The sequence below is a fragment of the Rhinolophus hipposideros genome (genome assembly GCF_964194185.1).
Source record: "Rhinolophus hipposideros genome assembly, chromosome: 9".
In the NCBI taxonomy this organism is placed as follows: Eukaryota; Metazoa; Chordata; class Mammalia; order Chiroptera; family Rhinolophidae; genus Rhinolophus; species Rhinolophus hipposideros.
In genome coordinates, this window is record NC_138055.1 from 9,885,728 (window position 1) to 9,905,272 (window position 19,545).

The 19,545-nt window shown below is 50.1% G+C and overlaps 1 protein-coding gene across 1 annotated transcript; it reads left to right on the forward strand.

Moving 5' to 3' along the window:
• The first annotated feature begins 147 nt into the window (after positions 1 to 147).
• Positions 148 to 17,734, forward strand: IFT27 (intraflagellar transport 27). The gene is made up of 8 exons (XM_081060720.1): positions 148 to 198; positions 497 to 594; positions 7,313 to 7,392; positions 7,725 to 7,784; positions 8,825 to 8,884; positions 10,215 to 10,332; positions 11,170 to 11,279; positions 17,520 to 17,734. The coding sequence occupies exons 2-8, from the start codon at positions 561 to 563 to the stop codon at positions 17,616 to 17,618; spliced, it is 561 nt and encodes a 186-aa protein (XP_080916846.1). The 5' UTR covers positions 148 to 198; positions 497 to 560; the 3' UTR covers positions 17,619 to 17,734.
• Positions 17,735 to 19,545: the final 1,811 nt, after the last annotated feature.

Consider the following 19,545-nt stretch of genomic DNA (forward strand, 5'->3'; position numbering starts at 1 on the left):
TCTCCTACAACCATTAGCCAAGGGGGATGAGTTTGAAAAGCAAATAACACTACCAATTGTCTTGCAAGAAAAGCCTGTGAGCTCCGCCCCCTCCTCCCACTGGTCTCGGAGAGCCTTCAGGGTGGGAACTTGTGGTGGCAGCCAATCGGAGGTGAGTGAGGACGGAGGAGGCGGGGCAGGCGGTTGTCTGGCCGGAGGGTCAGACGCGGTGCTAGGGGCCCCGGGGTTGTGGGGTCACTCTTCCGGATCCCCACCGGCAGGGGCTGGGCCGAGGGACTGGGCCGCGAACGGGCGCTGCGTCGCCTCGCTGGCACTTTCCAGGCTGCCTTGTGAGGCCTGGAGCCAGACCCCATCTGGCGCTGCCCTGCGCCCCCGCCCATCCCTCGCGCCGGACAGCCGCCCCCTGTCTAGCCCAGAGGGTCCAGGCCCCATCTGTCCCTGCTCCCACCGCGGCCACGGGCACCTTGAGCGTCATCCTCTCCACTTCCCTTCCCAGGCAGCCCCACCAACGCCTCTAGCCGCCGCTCTTCCCGTCTGGTCCGTGGAAGTGGCTGGTTACTATGGTGAAGCTGGCGGCCAAATGCATCCTGGCAGGTGAGTGTGAAATTTACAGTCTCCAGAGTCCAGAGACCTCATAAGTTATCCAGAGCTTTTGTTCCCGTAAATTGTCTGTCTACCCTCTTTTCCTTTCTCTCTTCCAAAGGCGAGTTAATGCAGTTACCAACAGTAAATTCCATTAGGTGTGGAAGCAGTATCTTCCAGGCTACACTGGTAGCTCCAGCTGATTTCCCCCGCTCCCTGTCGGACTGTAAGACCATCTTCACCAGTCTGAGCTGTACTCAGGAGGCGCAGACTCCTTAAAAATCAGGTTAACCGCACCCTAAGTGCTCCAACCAAACCATGTGCCGTACCCCAAAATTAGGCACCCGTGGCTTTGGTAGTCTTATGGGATTTTTTCCCCTGCCCCTGCCCCTCTCATGACAGGGACAATAATGTAAAGTTGACCAGAGTTTGCAAAAAAGGTGCAAGTGTATTGCCTTTAAAACCCAAAGTTACTGCGCTTCCCTACGCTCAGGAGGACATAAATGTTGAATTCCCCCAAAGGCAGGAATCTTTGTTTTGTTGACTGATGGATCCCAAGCACCCGGAACAATATCTGGAACCTAGTAAGTCCTCAATAAATATTTGTAGAATGGATGAATATGTGGCATTCACCGGTGTGGTGCTCTTTGTACCAGTCTGCACATTTAGAAAAACATTTGCCTGGATTGTAGACCTGGACCCACAGAACACATATGTACTGAGTCCTTACTGCACGCCAGGCACATGTATTTCATTTCAGCCTCTCTCCATGGTAGGTTAGCACACCGGTAGGTGCTCTACTGTTGCCATCTTAACTGGGGCACTGAGAAGTGAAGTCTCGCCCAAGGCCTTGCCCTAGTGAAGGAAGGTCATAGGCAGGATTTCAACCCCTGGATCTGCCCAATTCCAAAACTCTTAACCTGTGTTACTCTTGGAACCTGTGACCTTTCCGGGGTTCCTTGACCAGCTCAGGAAAGAAGCAGTGAGAAATTATTAAGAGAATAAAGAGATTCTGACTGAAAGAGATGATACTTTTAATGACTTTTCTAATTTGGAAATAAAAGGGTCACAGGAAGATGACTGACAACAGTAACTCAAATCATACTAGAGCAAAAGAAATTAACGGTTCTCAGGAAGGGGTCTCTAGTTTCCAGAACTCCGGAGGAGGCCGTATTGTGCAACAAAAAGAATTCTGGCTGTTCCTCTCATTGGCTGTGTCATCTTGGACAAAGCACTTCTCTGAGCCTCAATTTCTTCCTACATAAGTTGGGACTGTTTTTGTTTTCTGACGTTTGATACATTTTTTAATGTGTTTCTCCCTCCAACTCTACTTTCTCTTTATTTCTTTTGTAATTCGGCTTCTGTCATGGAGCCAAGTGTACTGAGGACCCTCCATGTGCTGGCACTGTGGCAGACCCTCACCACAGGTCGTCTCACTGAATCCACACAATAACTCTGTGGGGTCAGTATTATTGTCATCGTCATTCACAGCTGGAACAACTGAGCCCAGAGAGGTTAAGACACTTGCCTTGGGTCACACAGCTGGATGTGGCCGAGCTGGGATCTAGACCCAGGTGATCTGATTTCCAGCGCTTTGTTCTTAGCCCCAAGCTAAACGGTCCTCAAGCCTCGATTCTAGACTCTTTGCCCTTCTTTACACCCATTCCCTCAGGTACTGTTTCACCTGATTTCAGCCACTGCCTGAGTTAGTGATTCCTGAACTCCAACCTACCTCTCCATCTGCAGCCTCAAGACTATTTCCTCTTGGAAGTTTCTAGGGACTAGAAGATAGTGAATCAGCCCCACCAGAACCACGCACCCAATTCTTGTTCTCCACACCACCCAACTTCACACACACCCCCGTCTGGTTTTATTTTTCCTTTCCCCTCACAGGTCTGCTGTTTAAATTGAGTTAATCTTTTCCTCTCACATAACTAGTCATTGAAGGACCCGATATTCAATTCAAGTGCTTATTCATTCGACAGATATTTATTGAGCACCTACTATGTGCGAGTCACCATGTGAGGTGCGGTGGGGATGCAAGCATGAATCAGGCCAGCACCTGTACTCAAGGAAGCGCTGAGATGTGCATAGTAACTTACAATGCAGCAAATATGAATTGAATGACCTTTGTGTGCCAGATACCAGAGAAATACCTGCTGATTGTTCTGGCTCAGATCAGGAAAGAAAACATTTGACGTTTATCTATATTTTATTTACTTACAAAATCACTTAACTATTACTTAATATACATGAGACACTCTACATATTAACTCTTTAAATCCTTATAACAATTCTATGAGATAGGTGCTGTTATCCCCATTTTGCAGATGGGGCAACTGAGGCTCAGAGAGATTACTGACCCAAGGTCACACAGCTCATAAGTGATGGAGCTGGAGTCTATGCCCTATGTCCTATGATTTACTGCCTCTCAATGTCAGTGGGGATGATAGAGCCTCACGAGAAGGTGGCTCTGACATCAGGTCTCAATGAAATGGCAATGACCCACATGACCACACAAGTAAAAACAAAGGAGGGAGAGACGACCTTTGGAGGTTGTACAGGAAGGATGCTATTTGAGCTTGGCCTGTCAGAGAATGGGCAGGATCTGGACTTGGGTCGGGAATACGTAGAAAGAGGTTATCTTCAAGGGATTCTCGGAGATCAAGAGAATAGGCATACAGATATCAAGTTATAATGTTGTACATCTGAAGCTTATATATGTTATTAACCAATGTTACATCGATAAAAAAGAAACATATATTTGTTATTACAGTTCCACACAGACCCATAAAAGAGAGAGAGAGAGAGAGAATGGGAGTGTAGAGCTGAGATTTTGTGCAAGGGAAAGCCGGAGAGCGAGTCGGAAGGTAGGGTCGGGGTTGGCAGTGGAGAGGGGTATGCAGTGGAAGGAACCCTTGACGGGCTTTGTGTGAGAACGTTACAGGATGAAAGAAAGCCCTACGTTGGGAGGTTCATCTGTTGATGTCGAACTGAATTGTGTTAGAACAGGGAGAAGATGAAAAGGAGAGAGGGCAGGTTGGAAAGCGTTTTCAGGCAAGACCCAGTCAAGAAAACAAAATGAATTTCAACAGAGAAATCTTCATATATGGAATTGGTTCAACAGGTATTAGAGACCTGAAAAAGCTAGAAGGAAACATTGGGATGACATGGAACTGGGAGATGAAAGTGGGGTTGCCTGAAGCTTGAAGAAGAACCCCCAAAGCAGGATCCAGACCTCTGAGGAAGGGGACGCTGCCCAGCTCGGTGATACCTCAGGAATTCAGTCACCAGCGTGGGAGGCCACCCCACGCCACAGATCGCTGGGACCCATTGCCCCCCCCCCCACCCCGCAGGGAGCTCAGGCTCGTGTTCAGGGCGAGACATGACCAAACCGATTCCAGGCCATCGTGAGGGTCTGTGCCTCGAGACCACTCGTGGTACAAGTGCTACAGAAGTCAGGGTCCAGGCAAAAGGCAGATTCCGCACTAGGTGCTTCCACAGTGAGGATTTAGATGTTACTTCAACGTGCTGGAGGCTGGAAAGACAAAGGGGGACAGTAGGGCCGCACAGAGAATAACCAGGAAGGAGCCTTGCCCCAGGGCTGGGGAACAGCGGAAGGGGCTGAGTCCCCAGGACCTCATTGCTCAGGAGGGCCCTGGGGAGCTGAGAGGCAGACCTCTGGGAAGGAGGCCCTGCTCACTGCTCCTGGTATCTGGGAGGGGCTGTAATAAGGCCAGTCTGGGAGTGCAAAGGAAACAAACCCAAAGTGGAGACAGCGCCTAATAGTGCTGCTGGGGTGGAGGCCATTGCTCGGCTGCTACGAAGAGAAACAAGCAGCAAATGGGAAGGAACAAGTCCCGTCTCCCCTTCCCGCCTTCCAGGCTTTTTCTAGAACTCGCATTGGCAGAGCCTGACAGGGAGCGCCTAGCAGAGGGGAAATGTGTTGGCAGAGTCCCAGCCCCAGCATACCATGCAGGGTCCGGATGGGTAGGTCAGGGGCTGCGACAGAAGCCCAGGTATGAGGTAACGAGGGCAATGTCAGCAGTGACCACCAAGGATACGTGGGCTGGAGACACTGCAAAGGAGATAAGGAAGGAAGAGAGTCAGCGGTGACTGTGGGGGAAGGCGGGACAGTGAGAACAAAGTGACATCGTGAACAGAACAAGTGTGATGCGGGCAGAACCTTTCAGGACCCAGGGGCCTGGTATGAGCCTGGCTGTAGACGCACTGACATTGAGTGAAGTCCTGTCATTGCAGGGAACCTCCACCGGTTGGTGGAGATAGAGACAGGCTGGGGAGAGAAATCCTGGCCCAAGAAGTGATAGGCAAGGTAAAGAGAGTAGATGGGAGCGGAGGGCCGAGGACAGACGCACAGGGGTGCCCACGTTTGGAGGCAGAGTGGCAGGAGAACCAGGCCAATGCATGGTCCCCAGGGCCACGGGGCCAGAGGTCTCAGGAAGGAGCGGACCGCCTCAGACTGACTCCTCCTTCAGAGCTGTCATGAAGCATGTGGACAGAGGAAAGGCCAGTGGACTTAGCGATTCTGAGGTCACGTGACCTTGCACCGCGCCTTTGCGGACGCCACCCTCCCTGCCGTCTCCCCCGGGCTCAGCCTCGCCCTGGGAAAGTCCATCCACTGATGAAACCACTCGTTCATCCTTTCCTTGATGCACCCTAAGACGCTTGGGTTCTCAGCTTGTGCTATTTGAATCTGCACTTGTCATTTTGTTACTGTGCAGATGTTTGTCAGCTCCTTCCCGTCCCTGTGCTCAGAGCCCTCCTCAGCTGACACCGGAGGTTTTCCCTAAGTGTGGGTGACTGACTGGCAATCGGAAGAAAGATTTTTTTATTTTTATTGAAATTCACCAGAACAAATCTGTGGGGAATTTCTCAAGCAGGATGAGCCAAATCCAACTGGATTCAGAAGCCAAATTGGAGTCAGGAGGGTGGATGCAGCCATACGCAAGAGGGAGAGTGATAGGCTCTCTGCTCTGAGACGGATGGGTACCCAGCGACAGTCTACCCTGTGGTTGCTCGCAGGGTCATGGAAGGCTGGGTGAGGAGGGTTGGTAGGGACAGTGTTAAAAGTGGTCAGAAGGGTCCCTGAGCTCTAGGAGTGGAGCCTGGCCAGGAGAATGTGATGTTGGAATCCTAGGGAAGTCACCCAGCTTCTCTGAGCCTCGGTCTCTTCATCTGTCAGATGAGGTTACTGATAGTCCCCATGTGGGGAAGGGAGGCTGGGGCGGGGAGGGAATGCATGAGATTGTATGAATGGCTTCAGGAGGAAGGCGCCCCACAGGTTGGTTCCCTGTAAGAAGTGGTGGCAAATAGAAAAGCAGGACCTGAATAGCTCACTCAAACCTGGAGAAATGAACATGAAATGAAATACCACGAGTAGTCAAATCATTGTCTCACAAGAGAAAATTACAGGTGGGAAAAGTCAAAACTGAAAAGTGAACAGAGCAGCAGGCTATCCAGAAGTCAAGTAAAGAGAAGCGTTGAAACCGACTTGTAAACTACAGAGTGAAAGCGAAGAGCTTGTACCAAAGGGTGCCAAGCAGGGTCGCAGCGGCTGTGGCGACCTTGCTACGGGTCAAGAGGGCGAGGAAGGGGCCGGCCGGTGGCGCAGGCGGTTAGAGCTCCGTGCTCCTAACTCCGAAGGCTGCCGGTTCGATTCCCACATGGGCCAGTGGGCTCTCAACAAAAAAAAAAAAAAAAAGAGGGCGAGGAAGCAGCAGACAGGTGTTCTCTCGGGGCTGGGTGATGGAGAATCTGTGGGAGGCTCTCTGGGCGGAGAAGTTCTTACAAATGAAAACAGCGTGGCATTAAAAGAAGCCAAGCAGCGCCATCGGTGGGAAGGTGGGAAGGGCACAGGACAATTGAGGTGGGCACGTAGAGCCGCCAGCACCCTTGGGGGCACAGGAGGAACTCCAGATTCCAGTCCCCCAGCCGTCTTGTGCGAGGTCCAGTTATCAGACTGAAACCGACCTCAACCTTTAGTTTCAAGGTACCCATTCAAGGGGCTGTCAAAAGGAAAGCCAGGAAATAAACCCAGTAGGTGCGAGACAGCGCGGAGAAAACTTGGCCCCTGGAAAGATGGATGTGCAGTGGTCACAAATGGGCACCCTGAGGTGGAGGGGCAAACGGATTTCAGGATGGCGAGTGTAGCACCTGACTTTTTGTTTCCTATAGATGCAGAAAACCCTCCCAACTCCCACCTCCCCTCCCACGCCACCCCTGTCCCCCAAAGAAAGGATGTAGGGTCCTGAGTATGGAAGCTCTGAACTCAAATTGGTTCCTTCCGTCAGCTGAGCCCATCAATAGTCTCTGACTGGTTGCACCTCTTTTACCTTCAAGACTTCAAAGTGTATTCCAGTTTGAAAGTGACAGGTTTTCCCTGGGGTATGGGGTATGTTTCAGTGGAAGAGTGTCAGTTCTATTTCCGGGGCTCCAAAACCCTGAAGCTCTGTTACCTTCTGGGTCAGTTCTCTTGGATGAGAGCATTAGCCTTGAAGAAATGTGACTCTGGCCATCAGGGGTTTTGAAGCTTGGTCCTCACGGACCCACTGCCCTGCCAATGACCTCAGAGCAAGTTCCCATGAGAATCAAGCACGTTTTCTCTGAAAACTCTTAGAAGTTTTTGGTTTCTAGACGAGCATTCTGGAGCGGGAGGGTGTTGAGTCACGAGGATGGAAGTGATTTTTTTTCTTCTCCTTTGGCCTCACAGGAGACCCTGCCGTGGGCAAGACCGCCCTGGCACAGATCTTCCGCAGCGATGGAGCCCATTTCCAGAAGAACTACACCCTGGTGAGATGTGGGCGTCTAGGCCTGGCCGAGGCGTGACAAGCAGTGATCAGAGAACCCTGAGGGACTGACTTCCCCACACACCTTACGAGGCCCTAAGATGGTCTGGCGAAGGGCTGCTCAAGTGGCGCCATGTGGAAATCGTTTTTCCATAAACCACAGGGTTTGGGACCGGAGTGGGCAGGGAGTTGGGTGAGATTAGTGGACCCTCAGCGATTTCTGTACGAAAAGTGAGTCCAGAACACAAACAGTTAAGCTGGGGAAATGCCTCCCAGGCAGTGGGTGCTGTAACAAGCCCCCCGGCTGATGCAAACATTCTTGGTTTTCCTCCGCAGACGACAGGGGTGGATTTGGTGGTGAAGACAGTGCCAGTCCCTGACACAGGAGACAGTGTGGTAAGTGACGGCCTCGGCCTGAGGGGGCCCAGTCCCCTCCAGCCGCGCCCAAGGTCTCCATACTCACCGTCACCCTCCCTATGAGAGCCGTAATGCAAGGACTTGAGGCCATTTGAGAACAGGATCGTGGAACACAGGAAGCCTTCTAGGGAGGGGCAGAAGAGGAAGTGAGGCAGACTGGAATATGGGCCTCGCCCTCACAGAACTCATCTGTGCAAGTTCTCAACCCGGGTCCCTCTACGGGAATCCACCACTCTCAAAATTGAATTGTGAGATGTTATGTTTGTAGGTGTTTTCCTTGAGAGAAGTTTCAGAAATTGCCAGATTCTTAAAGAGGTCCATGAGCTCCCGATGCAATGAGAAGGGATCAACACAAGTATACACATAGCCAACGTGCAACACAGGTTATGTCACTGACGTTCAGGCAGCGTGTGCCAGGGTCAGACGCCAGCCAGGGGATATCCAGTGCCCAGAGGGAGCTGGAGGGGGAAATTCCTAGGTGTCAGCATTGGGAGGGGCTGTCCCCTGGCGGGCTGAGGTTTGCACTGAGGCAGGAAGGGTCATCCCGCGTCCTCCATCACAATCATCCTTAGCCATGCAGGACGATGACAGACTGTCCCACTCTACACTCCTTCCCAGACCTACTCAGTGACCTCTTTAAAAAGAATGGTTTTCAGAGTTAAAAATCAATTTGGTTAACAAAGTGCAGAATGACCTTTTGGAAACCAGAGCACTTGTCAGCCTGTTTAGCATTCTGTTCCGCCAGGTGGAAAGGCAGCTTGTTCCTGGTATTTTTGCACTTGAGGTGAAGAGAGGTGAGATGGCACACAGAAAGTGCCGGTTGGTGTGGGGACAGTTGTGCAGCCTTGCCAAGATGCTTGAGGTCCTTCCTCTTCCTGTCATCTTCCTCGTGCCGTGGGGAAAAGGTGGAGCCTGTCTGCATGAATGTGTGTGCACATGTGTTCATGCCTGCACCTCGCCATGAAGTCAGGGCCACAGTGAGCTGACACTAACACTAAAACATGCCTTTCTGATTCCAGGAACTCTTCATTTTTGACTCTGCCGGCAAGGAGCTGTTTTCTGAAATGCTGGATAAACTGGCAAGTAGCGTGCGGTCTGTTTCCTAACCACCTCCTCCAACTCCTGCCAAAAGGTTTGCCCCTTACCATGTTCTCACAGAAATCTCACCGCACCACGTGCCTACTGTGTGCCCGGCGGGAGGGAAGATGTGCCTGGGCCAGGATCAGCCCACACCCTGGCTCCGGGCTCCCCCTCTCCAGCTCTAGCTCCATCCTAGGACGATCCGGGGTCCCTCACTAAGGCCCGGAGAAAGGAGGTGGCTCCCGCAGGCACACAGGGGAGGCAGTGTGGTTCTGTGAGAGTGCTACGGTCAGTCTGTGGGTGAGGAGGTGAGGCAGCAGCCGTGCAGTTCACACGCCTCCCGTCCTGGACGCCTCCGGGAGCCCTCGTAGCTGTGGGGTAGGGAGGTGAGCCCTCCAGAGCGACTCCAAGCTGACCTTCCAAGGACAACTGAAGGAAAAGGATTCTCCCTCACACCCTGGGAGGTTATGACGCCTCAGATACAAACCAGGCTGTCACTGTGCAGGGTGGGGGTCTCGAGACCAAGGCGTGGCTAAGAGTCACAGGCACCAGGATTGGCATCACGGCCTGAGCAGGGCTATCCTGTGGCCCCGGGCCAGGCAGCAGGGTGGCCCAGCACGCTGAGCAGCCGCTGAAGGTGACAGGCCCTGAGAGCATAGCCCTGGTTCTTCACTGGGACAGCGAAGCAGTCGCCGGGTCTGGTTTGGATGAGGGCTGCAGGAGAAGCAGAAAGCACCCTTTGCATTTTGAAAAGCCAGTCCTTGTTAGGAGACGCACGCAAACAAGCGTTCAGTGGCAGCTGAGAGAAAGGATACCCTTCTAGGCCTGCAAAGCAGAAAGGCCTACCAACTTGCAGAACAGTGAGCCCTCGGTAAGAATAAGTGGCAGAATGAATTCATGAGGCAAACGCATTTCTGGGGGGAGAAAAGCCGCAGTCCTGCCCTCATGTTGAAAGCATATCTGACCCGGGCAAGTCAGTCCCTCTACTCTCCAGCTACACAGTAGGGACATTCAGACCAGCCCTGCAAAGTTGGAAGTTTTCACGATGACGCTCAGAGCACCCAGCAGACAGCCTGGCGTGGATGTGAGCTCTCGCCCATGCCATGGTCCCAGCACCTGCCCCAACCAATGCGGAGCCCACCCTCCATTCCTTCCTTCGGGTGAACTGTTTCCTTCTGTGGGTGTGGCTGTTTTCTGAGTCACATCCCCTGTACAGTGTTTCATTTCCCTCCACTCAAGTCCCTGCCCTTGGAAGACTCAGTTTCCCTCCTAGCCTAGAAGTCACTTTCACTGTTACTGACATGTGCTCATCCTGTCCCTCTCGCTTAGTGGGAGAGTCCCAACGCCTTGTGCCTGGTCTATGATGTGACCAGTGAGCAGTCCTTCAACAACTGTAGCAAGTGGCTGGAGAAGGCTCGGGCACAGGTTCCAGGCTCCTCCCTCCCAGGTAGGAACTGCAGGCATCTGGGTTCACCAGCAGCACCTCTCTCCTTCAAGTTCAAGAGTACAAGGTCATTGCAGAGCTGGCTGTGGGAGCAAACAAAGGGGTGCCCTGGGTTTTGGGGTGTGATGGTCTGGCTTGTACACGGAAACCTCAGTGAGTCATCACACACCTCTGAATCTGTAAAATGGGCATGATGACATCCACCTGTCAGGGATGTGGGGAGACTCGCGGTAAGAAGGGGGGAGGTGCTGTAATGGAAATGTGAGTTTGCTGTTTCCAGGAAGCTAACCCCAGGGAAGAATTCCTCATTTTCTCTTGTAAGACACAAGTAAACATGCAGGTCCTGTTGTCACTTCTGAGAGCTTTAGATCGGTGTAGTTTTCATCCCTATGTGAGATCAACAAATTCTCCTCATTATAGACCAGGAAAAACGATCTCCAGAGACAGGCTCAAAAATTAGCTGCAGCTGATGCAGCTGGAGACGGAACAAAATTACCTCCAAATCCCTGACTCGGAGCCCAGTCCGTAGATTAGTATTAATGACCATTTTTAAAGTTTGCTCCATGCACTAGGAATTACGCAAATGCCCACATAAATTTGGCCCTTGCCTTCACGGCATTTGCAGCCTCAAGGAGACAAGGCAGACAGATAGACATGAAGTCTAGAAGGGCAGAGCAAAAGCTGAGTGTGAAAAGCAAAGCCCGCCCGCTCAGCTGACGCCCTCCGGGCTAACACCGGGGTCTATGCCTCTCAGAATCAGTGTGCTTGCTCTTTTCTCTCTCCAGCTGGCCTCCCAGACTGCCAGTTCTGTGCAGTGCTTTGCTTGTTTCTTTTGGGCAGGTGTGTTAGTGGGGAACAAGACAGACCTGGCTGGCAGACGAGTGGTGGAATCGGCTCAGGCCCAGGCGTGGGCGCTGGGACAAGGCCTGGAATGTTTGGAAACATCCGTGGTAAGTATTCTCCGCTTACTCCTTGCTACGTCTGGAGCGGGCTGCTGCTGGAAGTGGGTTTTCACATGACCTCAAGTGCATTGCGTCGTTATTCCGCCCTGTGCAGAGTCGAATTTGGAACTGATGTTTAAATCCTTGGCCCAAGATCTTTCCTCAGTGTAGCGAGAGTCACTCATGTGTTTCAGTGAAGCACGTCAGCCAGCCAGCTCACTAATTTCTCAATTATATTGTGTTCGATTACAGTGACCCTTGATATTTGCATAAGATATTACAGATTAGGTGTTGTTGGCACATTACTTCAGAGACCCTCACGCTCAGTCCCGTCACCCAGGAGCTGGCCCCACAATCCTCACTTCTATACTGTGGGTGAAGTGACTTGCCCAAGGTCACATGGTTAGTAGAGGGTTGGGCGAGGACTAGGGTTCGTAGTTTCTGATTCCCATCAGTGTTGCCTATCCCACCTTGCTGCATCCCCAGGGTGACTCTGGTGAGTGGCAGAACTACCTGTGGGAGCCCCAGTATGGTACTTACTTAACTTATGGGGGCCTCAGTTTCCTTGCCTATAAAGTGGGGATAATAAAACATATCCCTCACCGAGTAATAGATATGAAAGTCAGATGGTGAATATAAAAATACTTAGCACGAAGTCTGGTGCGTAGTGAACACTCAATAAATGGTAGCTTTTTTTAAAGTATAGATATTTCCTCCTAGTAATCTTACTTATATTGTTATTACTTACTAAATTCTTGCGTTCACAGATTGTACAAAGATAAATGTCACTCTTGCCTGTGGCCCAATTATCGCAAATTCTAAATTAATGAAGTTCAAATTAGCGTACTTTTACCGTATAGAGGGTTTCGCATCTTTCACGCAGCACACCTTCAAACAAAGCAGTAAGCCGTACTACCCACAGCAAACGATATTTTAGTGTTCCCTCTTCCACCATTCACATTTGTGACATTGCCTCCTCACCCCAATATCCCATATTCCACAGAACTCTTGATGGAACTCAAAAATTAACACCCAACACATTAGTCAGCAAAGACCACTGGGTTGCGTGTTTACACTCCGCTCGGTGTTCGTAGCTACACTATTGAAACAGGTGGGTATAAATTGTGCTTGCAGAGGCTGCAGTTAAGCATTTGGTATTAACTGTGCCAGTTAACTAGTCCCCCCTGAGTTCATGCTAACAGAAGCCGCACTGGCAGCTCGGTTAAGAAGCTGTAATTAAAAAGGAAATATAACCAAGTGCTGTTTGAGACTCAGCCAAGTCTTGACACCAAGCCCCTCTCCTCTTCTTACTGAACGCAGCAGCGATCGTCTTGCAGACCTAAAGGTGGTACCTACACGGTAGCTTGACGTTCTTTTTTTTGTTTTTAAGTCCATCCCCAGAAGTTACCTATCTTAAAACTGAAAGCTTGGACCCTTTGACCACCTTCACCCCTTCTCCATCCCCCACCCCCAGTCCCTGGCAACCACCAATCCGCTCTCTGTTTCTATGAGTTTGGTTTTTTTCAGTTCTACATATAAGTGAGATCATACAGTATGTGTCCCTCTAAGTATGATTTATTTCACTTAACATAATGCCCACAAGTTTCATCCATTTCATCCAAGTTGTCACAAATGGCAGGATGTTTTTCTTTTTTATGGGTAAATAATATTTCATCATGTATATATACACATTTCCTTTATCCATTCATCCATCAATGGACACTTAGGTTGTTTCCATGTCTTAGCTATCATAAATAATGCTGCAGTGAACATGGGCATGCAGATACCTTTTCAAGCTAGTGATCTCATTTCCTTTTGATATATACTCAGAGGTGGAATTGCTGGGTCATATGGTAATTCTATTTTTAATTTTTTGAGGAACCTCCACACTGTTTTCCAAAGTGGCTGCACCAATTTACATTCCCACCAACAGTGCACAAGGCTTCCGTTTTCTCAACATCCTTGCCCACACTGGTTATTTCTTGTCTTGTTGATAACAGCCATTCTAACAGGTGTGAAGTGATAGCTCATTGTCATTTTGCGCTGCATTTCCCTGATGATTGGTGATGTTGAACGCCATTTCATACACCTGTTGGCCACTTGAATATTTTCTTTGAAAAAATGTCTACTCAGGTCCTTTGCCCATTTTTATCAGATTATTTGTGGTTTTGCTATTGAGTTTTATGAGGTATATATTTTGGATACTGTATTTCCCCGAAAATAAGACCTAGCCAGACCATCAGCTCTAATGCATCTTTTGGAGCAAAAATTAATATAAGACCCGGTATTATATGATATGATATATTATACCTGCCATTATATTATATTATATTATATTATATTATATTGTATTATGTTATATTATATCATATTCTATTATGTTATGTTATGTTATGTGTTGTTATGTTATGTTATGTATCGGTCTTATATTAAAACAAGACCGGGTTGCTCCAAAAGACGCATTAGAGCTGATGGTCCAGCTAGGTTTTATTTTGAGGGAAACACGGTATTAACCCCATATCAGATTTGTGGTTTGCAAATATTTTCTCCCATTCCATAGGTTTCTTTTTTATTTTGTTGATCATTTCTTCTGCTGCACATAAACTTTTTAGATTGATATAGTCCTACTTTTTGATTTTTGCTCTTGTTGCTTGTGCTTTTGGTGTCATGTCCATAAAATCATTGCCAAGATCAATGTCAAGGAGCTTTTTCCCAATGTTTTCTTCTAGGAGTTTTATGGTTCCAGGTCTTAAGTTCAAGCCTTTAATCCATTTTGAGTTAATTTCTATGACTGGTATAAAATAGGGATTGAGTTTTATTCTTTTGCATGTGAGTATCCTGTTTTCCCAACACCCTTTATTGAAGAGACTATCTTCTGCCCATTAAGTATTCTTTGCTCTCTTGTCAAATATTAGTTGACCATGTATGCAGGGGTTTATTTCTGGGCTCTCAGTTCTGTTCCATTGGTGTCTGTTTCTATGCTGGTGCCATACTGTTTTGATTACTCCAGCTTTGTAATATGGTTTGAAATCAGTCAGTGTGATGCCTCCAACTTTGTTCTTCTTTCTCAGGATTGCTTTGGCTATTCGAGGTCTTGTGTGGTTCCTCTTTGACTTTGTAACACCCCTTGATAGGACATTTTCAGGCCAAAAAATTAAAAAGAATTTCTTTAAACAGAAGTTAAAATTTTTGAAAACGTTGCTCATCACTGTAAGAAGTTGGACAGTATTAAATACAAGTGAGTTCAAGAAAGGTCCACAAGGATGGCACCCTTGCAGGCAGATGAGGGCAAGGGCACTGAATGCTTGCTGAGCACCTACTGCATGCCATTATCTATGGTGCCCATTATCTATGACTCTTCTCTACCAGCCTTTCCAGGCAGCCACGCCTGTCCCCATTTTACATACGATGAAGAGACGCAGAAAGGCTGTGTAGCTCTCCCGGGTTGCCTAGCTCAGGAGTAGCAGAACCAGGACTAGAATGCAGGCCTGTCCAGCTTGAAAACCAGGGCCTTCTCGCAAGGGTTTTGGCCTCCCACAGAGCCCACTTTGGAACTCTCCGGAACAGCCTTCCAGGCCACATTGAGTGCTCATCTGAGCCTGCCTGAAGGACCCTTCATGGACGAAGCAAACCTACTCTATAGATTGCCAGCGAGATTAGTCATTTAACAAAAGGATTCCTGTCATTGGCAAGCTCTCCTAACGCATCTGGAAAACAATTCTGTTTGCATCTTCCATTTCAGGAGTGCTCCAAGGCTCACCTCCACTGAATTCCTTACTTCTTAAGTTGCGTTCTCCCAAGATCTTGCTTTCAAGAGCTTCAAATCCATTTAGAAATCACTGTGCTGTGCATGGGCTTTGCAGGCCTCGTTCTCTTTCCATTCAGTACTTAGCTGTACTTTCAACCGATCTAACATTTTACTCTTTGACATTGGCATTACCTAGGACATTATGCTCTGCACGACCACAGGAGTCTTGCAGGTATAACTGAGTTATTTCTCTCACGTCTGCCTGGAGAGTGACAGCTTCCCTGTCCTTCGCAGTCGCGAGTTCATTCGGCTACAAAAGGTCCTGAGCTCTCTCTTAGCACCGCCTCCTCTGTCTCTCCTCGTGGCCAGTTTATTTCCTCCACCTTATGTGCAGGGTTTTGCTTGGTAGAAAATCCAGGTAGCGTTCTCTACTGGAACTGGTTTCCTTTGCGTATTTCTGCCCTGGGTTGGCAGAGAAGAGACGCTGCTCTTCTCAAATTGGGGGATCTGAGTTCTGGGCTGTGCACGAAGCAGCTGGGCCATTGCACCCCCGGGGCCCCAGACTGCTGTCTGTAAAACACAGGCATTGGGCTTGATGACTTTGTAACATTCTTCGGTGTGGAAATTCTTCCATTTATTGGGGATGGTTCATTGCCTCTTATCAAGGCTGCACTCTTGCCAGCTGCCAAGGATTGCTTGAAAACGGGTTCTTGTGCATTCATAGCTTGAGCTACCGTCTTGAAAGTAGTGAGTTCTTCTTTATGCCAACTTCTTGCTTAAAAAAAAATTAAAAATATGTTCACACAGTGCAGCCACCATGGAAAACAGTACGTAGAAGGCTCAAAAACTTAAAAAATAGAACTACCTTATGACCCAGCAGTTCCACTTCTGCATTATTTATCTGAAGAAAACAAAAACACTAACTCAAAAAGATATCTGCAACCCCCAAGTTCATTTCAGCATTTACAATAGCCAAGACATGGAAACAACTTAAGTGTCCATCGATGGACGAATGGAGACAGAAATTGTGGTGTATATAAATGGAATATTATCCAGCGACAAAAAGAAGGAAATCCTGCCATTTGCAGATGGAGTTTGAGGGCATCAGGCTAAGTGAAGTAAGTCAGACAGAGAAAGCCAAATACCATATGATCTTTCTAATATGTGAAATCTTTCTAAAAACAAACAAAAAACAAACAAACAAAAACAAGCTCATAAGTAGAGAGAACCAATTGTTGGTTGCCAGAGGTGGGCGGTGGCATATGGGTGAATTGTTTTGTGTCGTTTTTCTTTAGTTGAATTAAAAAATTGTTTAATACGTGTGTGCACACAGAGAATGAGAGAAAGTCCTTTGGGCACCTTTAGTCACAAAAGTATTATTTCATTTGTTAAAATGCCCAGTCCTGAGTGACTGTCAAAATTCCTAACTTGATTTCCAGTCAGTGCCTTCCCCTGGCCTGCTGTGGGAAGCGGGGCCCGGCTGGCAGCTTCTGCGTTTCTGCACCTGTGCTTTCCCCCCAACTCAGCTCTCAGCCTGCGAGGGAGGGGCATGTGGTCTTTGTTGGGACCTGCTGTGACTGCTTTGGACCTGACAGCGTTCTCAGGTGATGCTTGCTGAGCATGTCACAGGTGCCCTCTCCCTGCCCCCATCAGTGGTGCTCTCTCACCTGCAGTTTCCATCTAACAGGTTATATACCTCCTCACCCCTCCTGTAGCCGCAGTTCTGGCTGGTTCCTGTCCATCTGCTCTTGTTGGGACCCATTACCCTCCTGGAGGCCGTCCCCGAAGTTCCTTTAAGACAGCTCAAGGCTGGCACTCTTGCTTGGCCCGCCTGCTGCTGGTCCCGGGAAGTGCAGCTGCAGCCTTAGTTTGACAGCAGAGGCAGAGCTGCCGTCCCCAGTGCAGCCCTCCTCTGGCTTGGCCATCAAAACCGCCAGCCCCCGCCTCACCTGGATTCTTCCCAGGCCTGGGTCCAGCCCTGTCCTAAGCCCCCAGGCCTCAGGCTTTCTCTTGGAACGTCCCACTGAGCTGCAGGGGAGGGAGCGGTGCCCCTCCTGGAGGGACATGCCACAGCACAAGCCCGACCTTGAGGTGAGGGTGGGCCCCTCCTGTCCGGCCCGCCCTCCAGTGGGAGGGTCCTTGCCGTCTGTTATTTTTCTTTGGCCTTTGAGGTCTCCATCAAAACTAAGCCAGAAAGAAGTCTCCTTTTAACATCCTGTCACACACACAGTGAGTGGCCAAAAGGACAGGCTCTAAAGAAACGGATCTAGGCCTAGACCCAGCTCCACCACGGCCAAGTGTGCGGCTTTGGGCAGCTTACCTTAATCTCACCATATCTCAGTGTCCTTCCCATGAAACAGGCATAATGATAGGAGCCTCCCCGAATGGTGTAGAGGTGAAATGACGCAACCGCGTCTAGCACCCGACACGAGGTACGAGTGGCTGGACGCTGGTTCTGCGGTGATGGCACACCTAACACAACGGACTTCTTGTCTCTACAGAAGGAGATGGAAAACTATGAAGCCCCCTTCCGCTGTGTGGCCAAGCAGTTCCACCAGCTGTACCAGGAGAAGGTGGAGGTTTTCCACACACTGGTGTGAGGCGCTGCCGGCATCTGGCAGTGGGCCTCGTCTCCTTGGAAGACGAGAGAAGATGGAATTGCCTGGGCCCTTCCAATATATCCTGACAGCTTTAAATAAAGTGAGGAGGAAACGTAGACGCAGCAGCTCCTTCTGTTCTTGGCCGGGGCAGCCCTGGTTCCATTTTGCACTTTGGCTGTTGGTTCCAGAGCAGCCCTGGGAGCCAGGCTGGGAACATTGGTGGCCCTGCCTCCTGGGGGGTGGGGGGACTGGCACTTGTCCGAGTGGATGGTCCCACCCCCCTGAAGGACCTTCCACTGAGAGTAAACGCCACCGTGTGATTTGAACTTGCTTACGAGTGGCTGCAGTTGAGATACTCAGCTTGGAGCTTGCCGCAGGGCTGAGGGGCCGATGGCCCACACCTGATTCTAACAGGTGCAGACTGCTGCCTGTTCGCAGTCCAGGTGCCAAAACTCCCTCTCAGGGGTCACTGTCACTGACAAAACAGTGCCCTCTGCCGGCCTCCCTTGGTGCCTCTTCTTAATAAGGGGCCAGCCCCTCCCCGCTGCCGGGAACCCTGAGCGTCCAGGGAGCCAAGAACCAGGCCACTTTCCTTTAATGACCCGACTCCCAGTGAGCGGGGCAGCAGTCATAAGTCTCTGCACCGAGCTTGACTGTTTTCCATCCTGTCTCTGCTGCCAGATTAATCTTCCTAAAACACCACTTTCATCGTTTCACTCCTCTGATTAAAGACCCACAGAGGTTCCCCCCTGCCTTCACAGAGGGCCAAGGGCCATGGGCTGACATCCAAGGCCGCCTCCGACTGTCACCCTCACCCAGAGGCCTTGGCTTCTTTCAGCCCCAGAGGGGGACCGTCCCTCAGTCCCCAGGGAGGCCTCGCACCTTGGAGTGAGGACCTCGTGCTGAGAGTGCCAGCTTTGGGGGTAGACAGACCTGGGTTTGTCCCAATGACAGTGATGATGATGGAAATGACTCTGGTTACTGTGTCTGACCTGCCATGTCTCTACATGAGCTAAGCACATTACGTGTATTAGCTCATTTAATCTACAACACAGTCTTATTCCCCTTTACAAATGAAGAGCCAGAGTCAGAGCTGTGACTTAGCCAAAGAATGGCACAGCCGGATCACGGACGCCAGAGCCCCGCCCACAGCCACCGCCCTCTTCTGCCTCCGGAGCTGGCCCTGGCCTGGAGCAGGCGGAGGTCCTTTCATCTGCAAAGGGTCGTGGTTAGGCTGCCCCTCAAGGTCATTGTGATGAGTGAAATGATGGGTGAAAGACATCAGGCACACGGTGTCACCTACGTCAGGCCCTTCCCATCCCTCTTCCCCTTCCGGTTACTTGTCAACATGAACTCACTGTAGCCACAGCCATCTTCCTACTGAGTCATTCTTTCAGAAGATCATACCAAGGGCCTGGAGCGTGCCGGGTGTTTTCCTACGCACTAGCAACACCACACTTCCAGCCTCATGTCACGTGTTCCAGAAGGGAAGACCTGCAGAAAACAACCAAGGATACATGGAGGGGAAACTGGGGGTTGCCCCGGAATTGGTTCCGGGGATCCACAGCTGTGGACAAAGAGACGCTAAGGAACCCACTTCCTACAGAGATTGCCAAGGCCGGGGCTGCCTTCGCTATAGCGTAACAGGATGGCAGAATCGGCGCTGCTATCAGGGGCCACCGCCGACCCGCGTTCCTTGCTCTTCCTTGTTTATATAAGAAAACTGAGTGGTCAAGAGGGAATGAGGGCAGACATGGTCCTGGCGCATGGGTACCGCTCCCTCTCCTGCCCCACCCCCAGAACCAAGCAAAGGAAGCCCCGCGAACCTCCTCCTGAGACGGAGGAGCTGCCAAGAAGAGGAGGCTGGCACCTCGCTCCCCAGCTGGATGCTTGCTGAGCTTAGGGACCTGCTGCCAACTGCAGGCAC

What these genes read in the sequence shown, in the direction of transcription:
- IFT27 (XM_081060720.1), top strand. Translation starts at nt 561, where the DNA reads ATGGTGAAGCTGGCGGCCAAATGCATCCTGGCAG. An exon ending in TCCAGAAGAACTACACCCTG is followed by an intron (nt 7,393 to 7,724) that starts GTGAGATGTGGG and finishes TTTCCTCCGCAG; the next exon opens with ACGACAGGGGTGGATTTGGT. An exon ending in TCCAGGCTCCTCCCTCCCAG is followed by an intron (nt 10,333 to 11,169) that starts GTAGGAACTGCA and finishes TCTTTTGGGCAG; the next exon opens with GTGTGTTAGTGGGGAACAAG.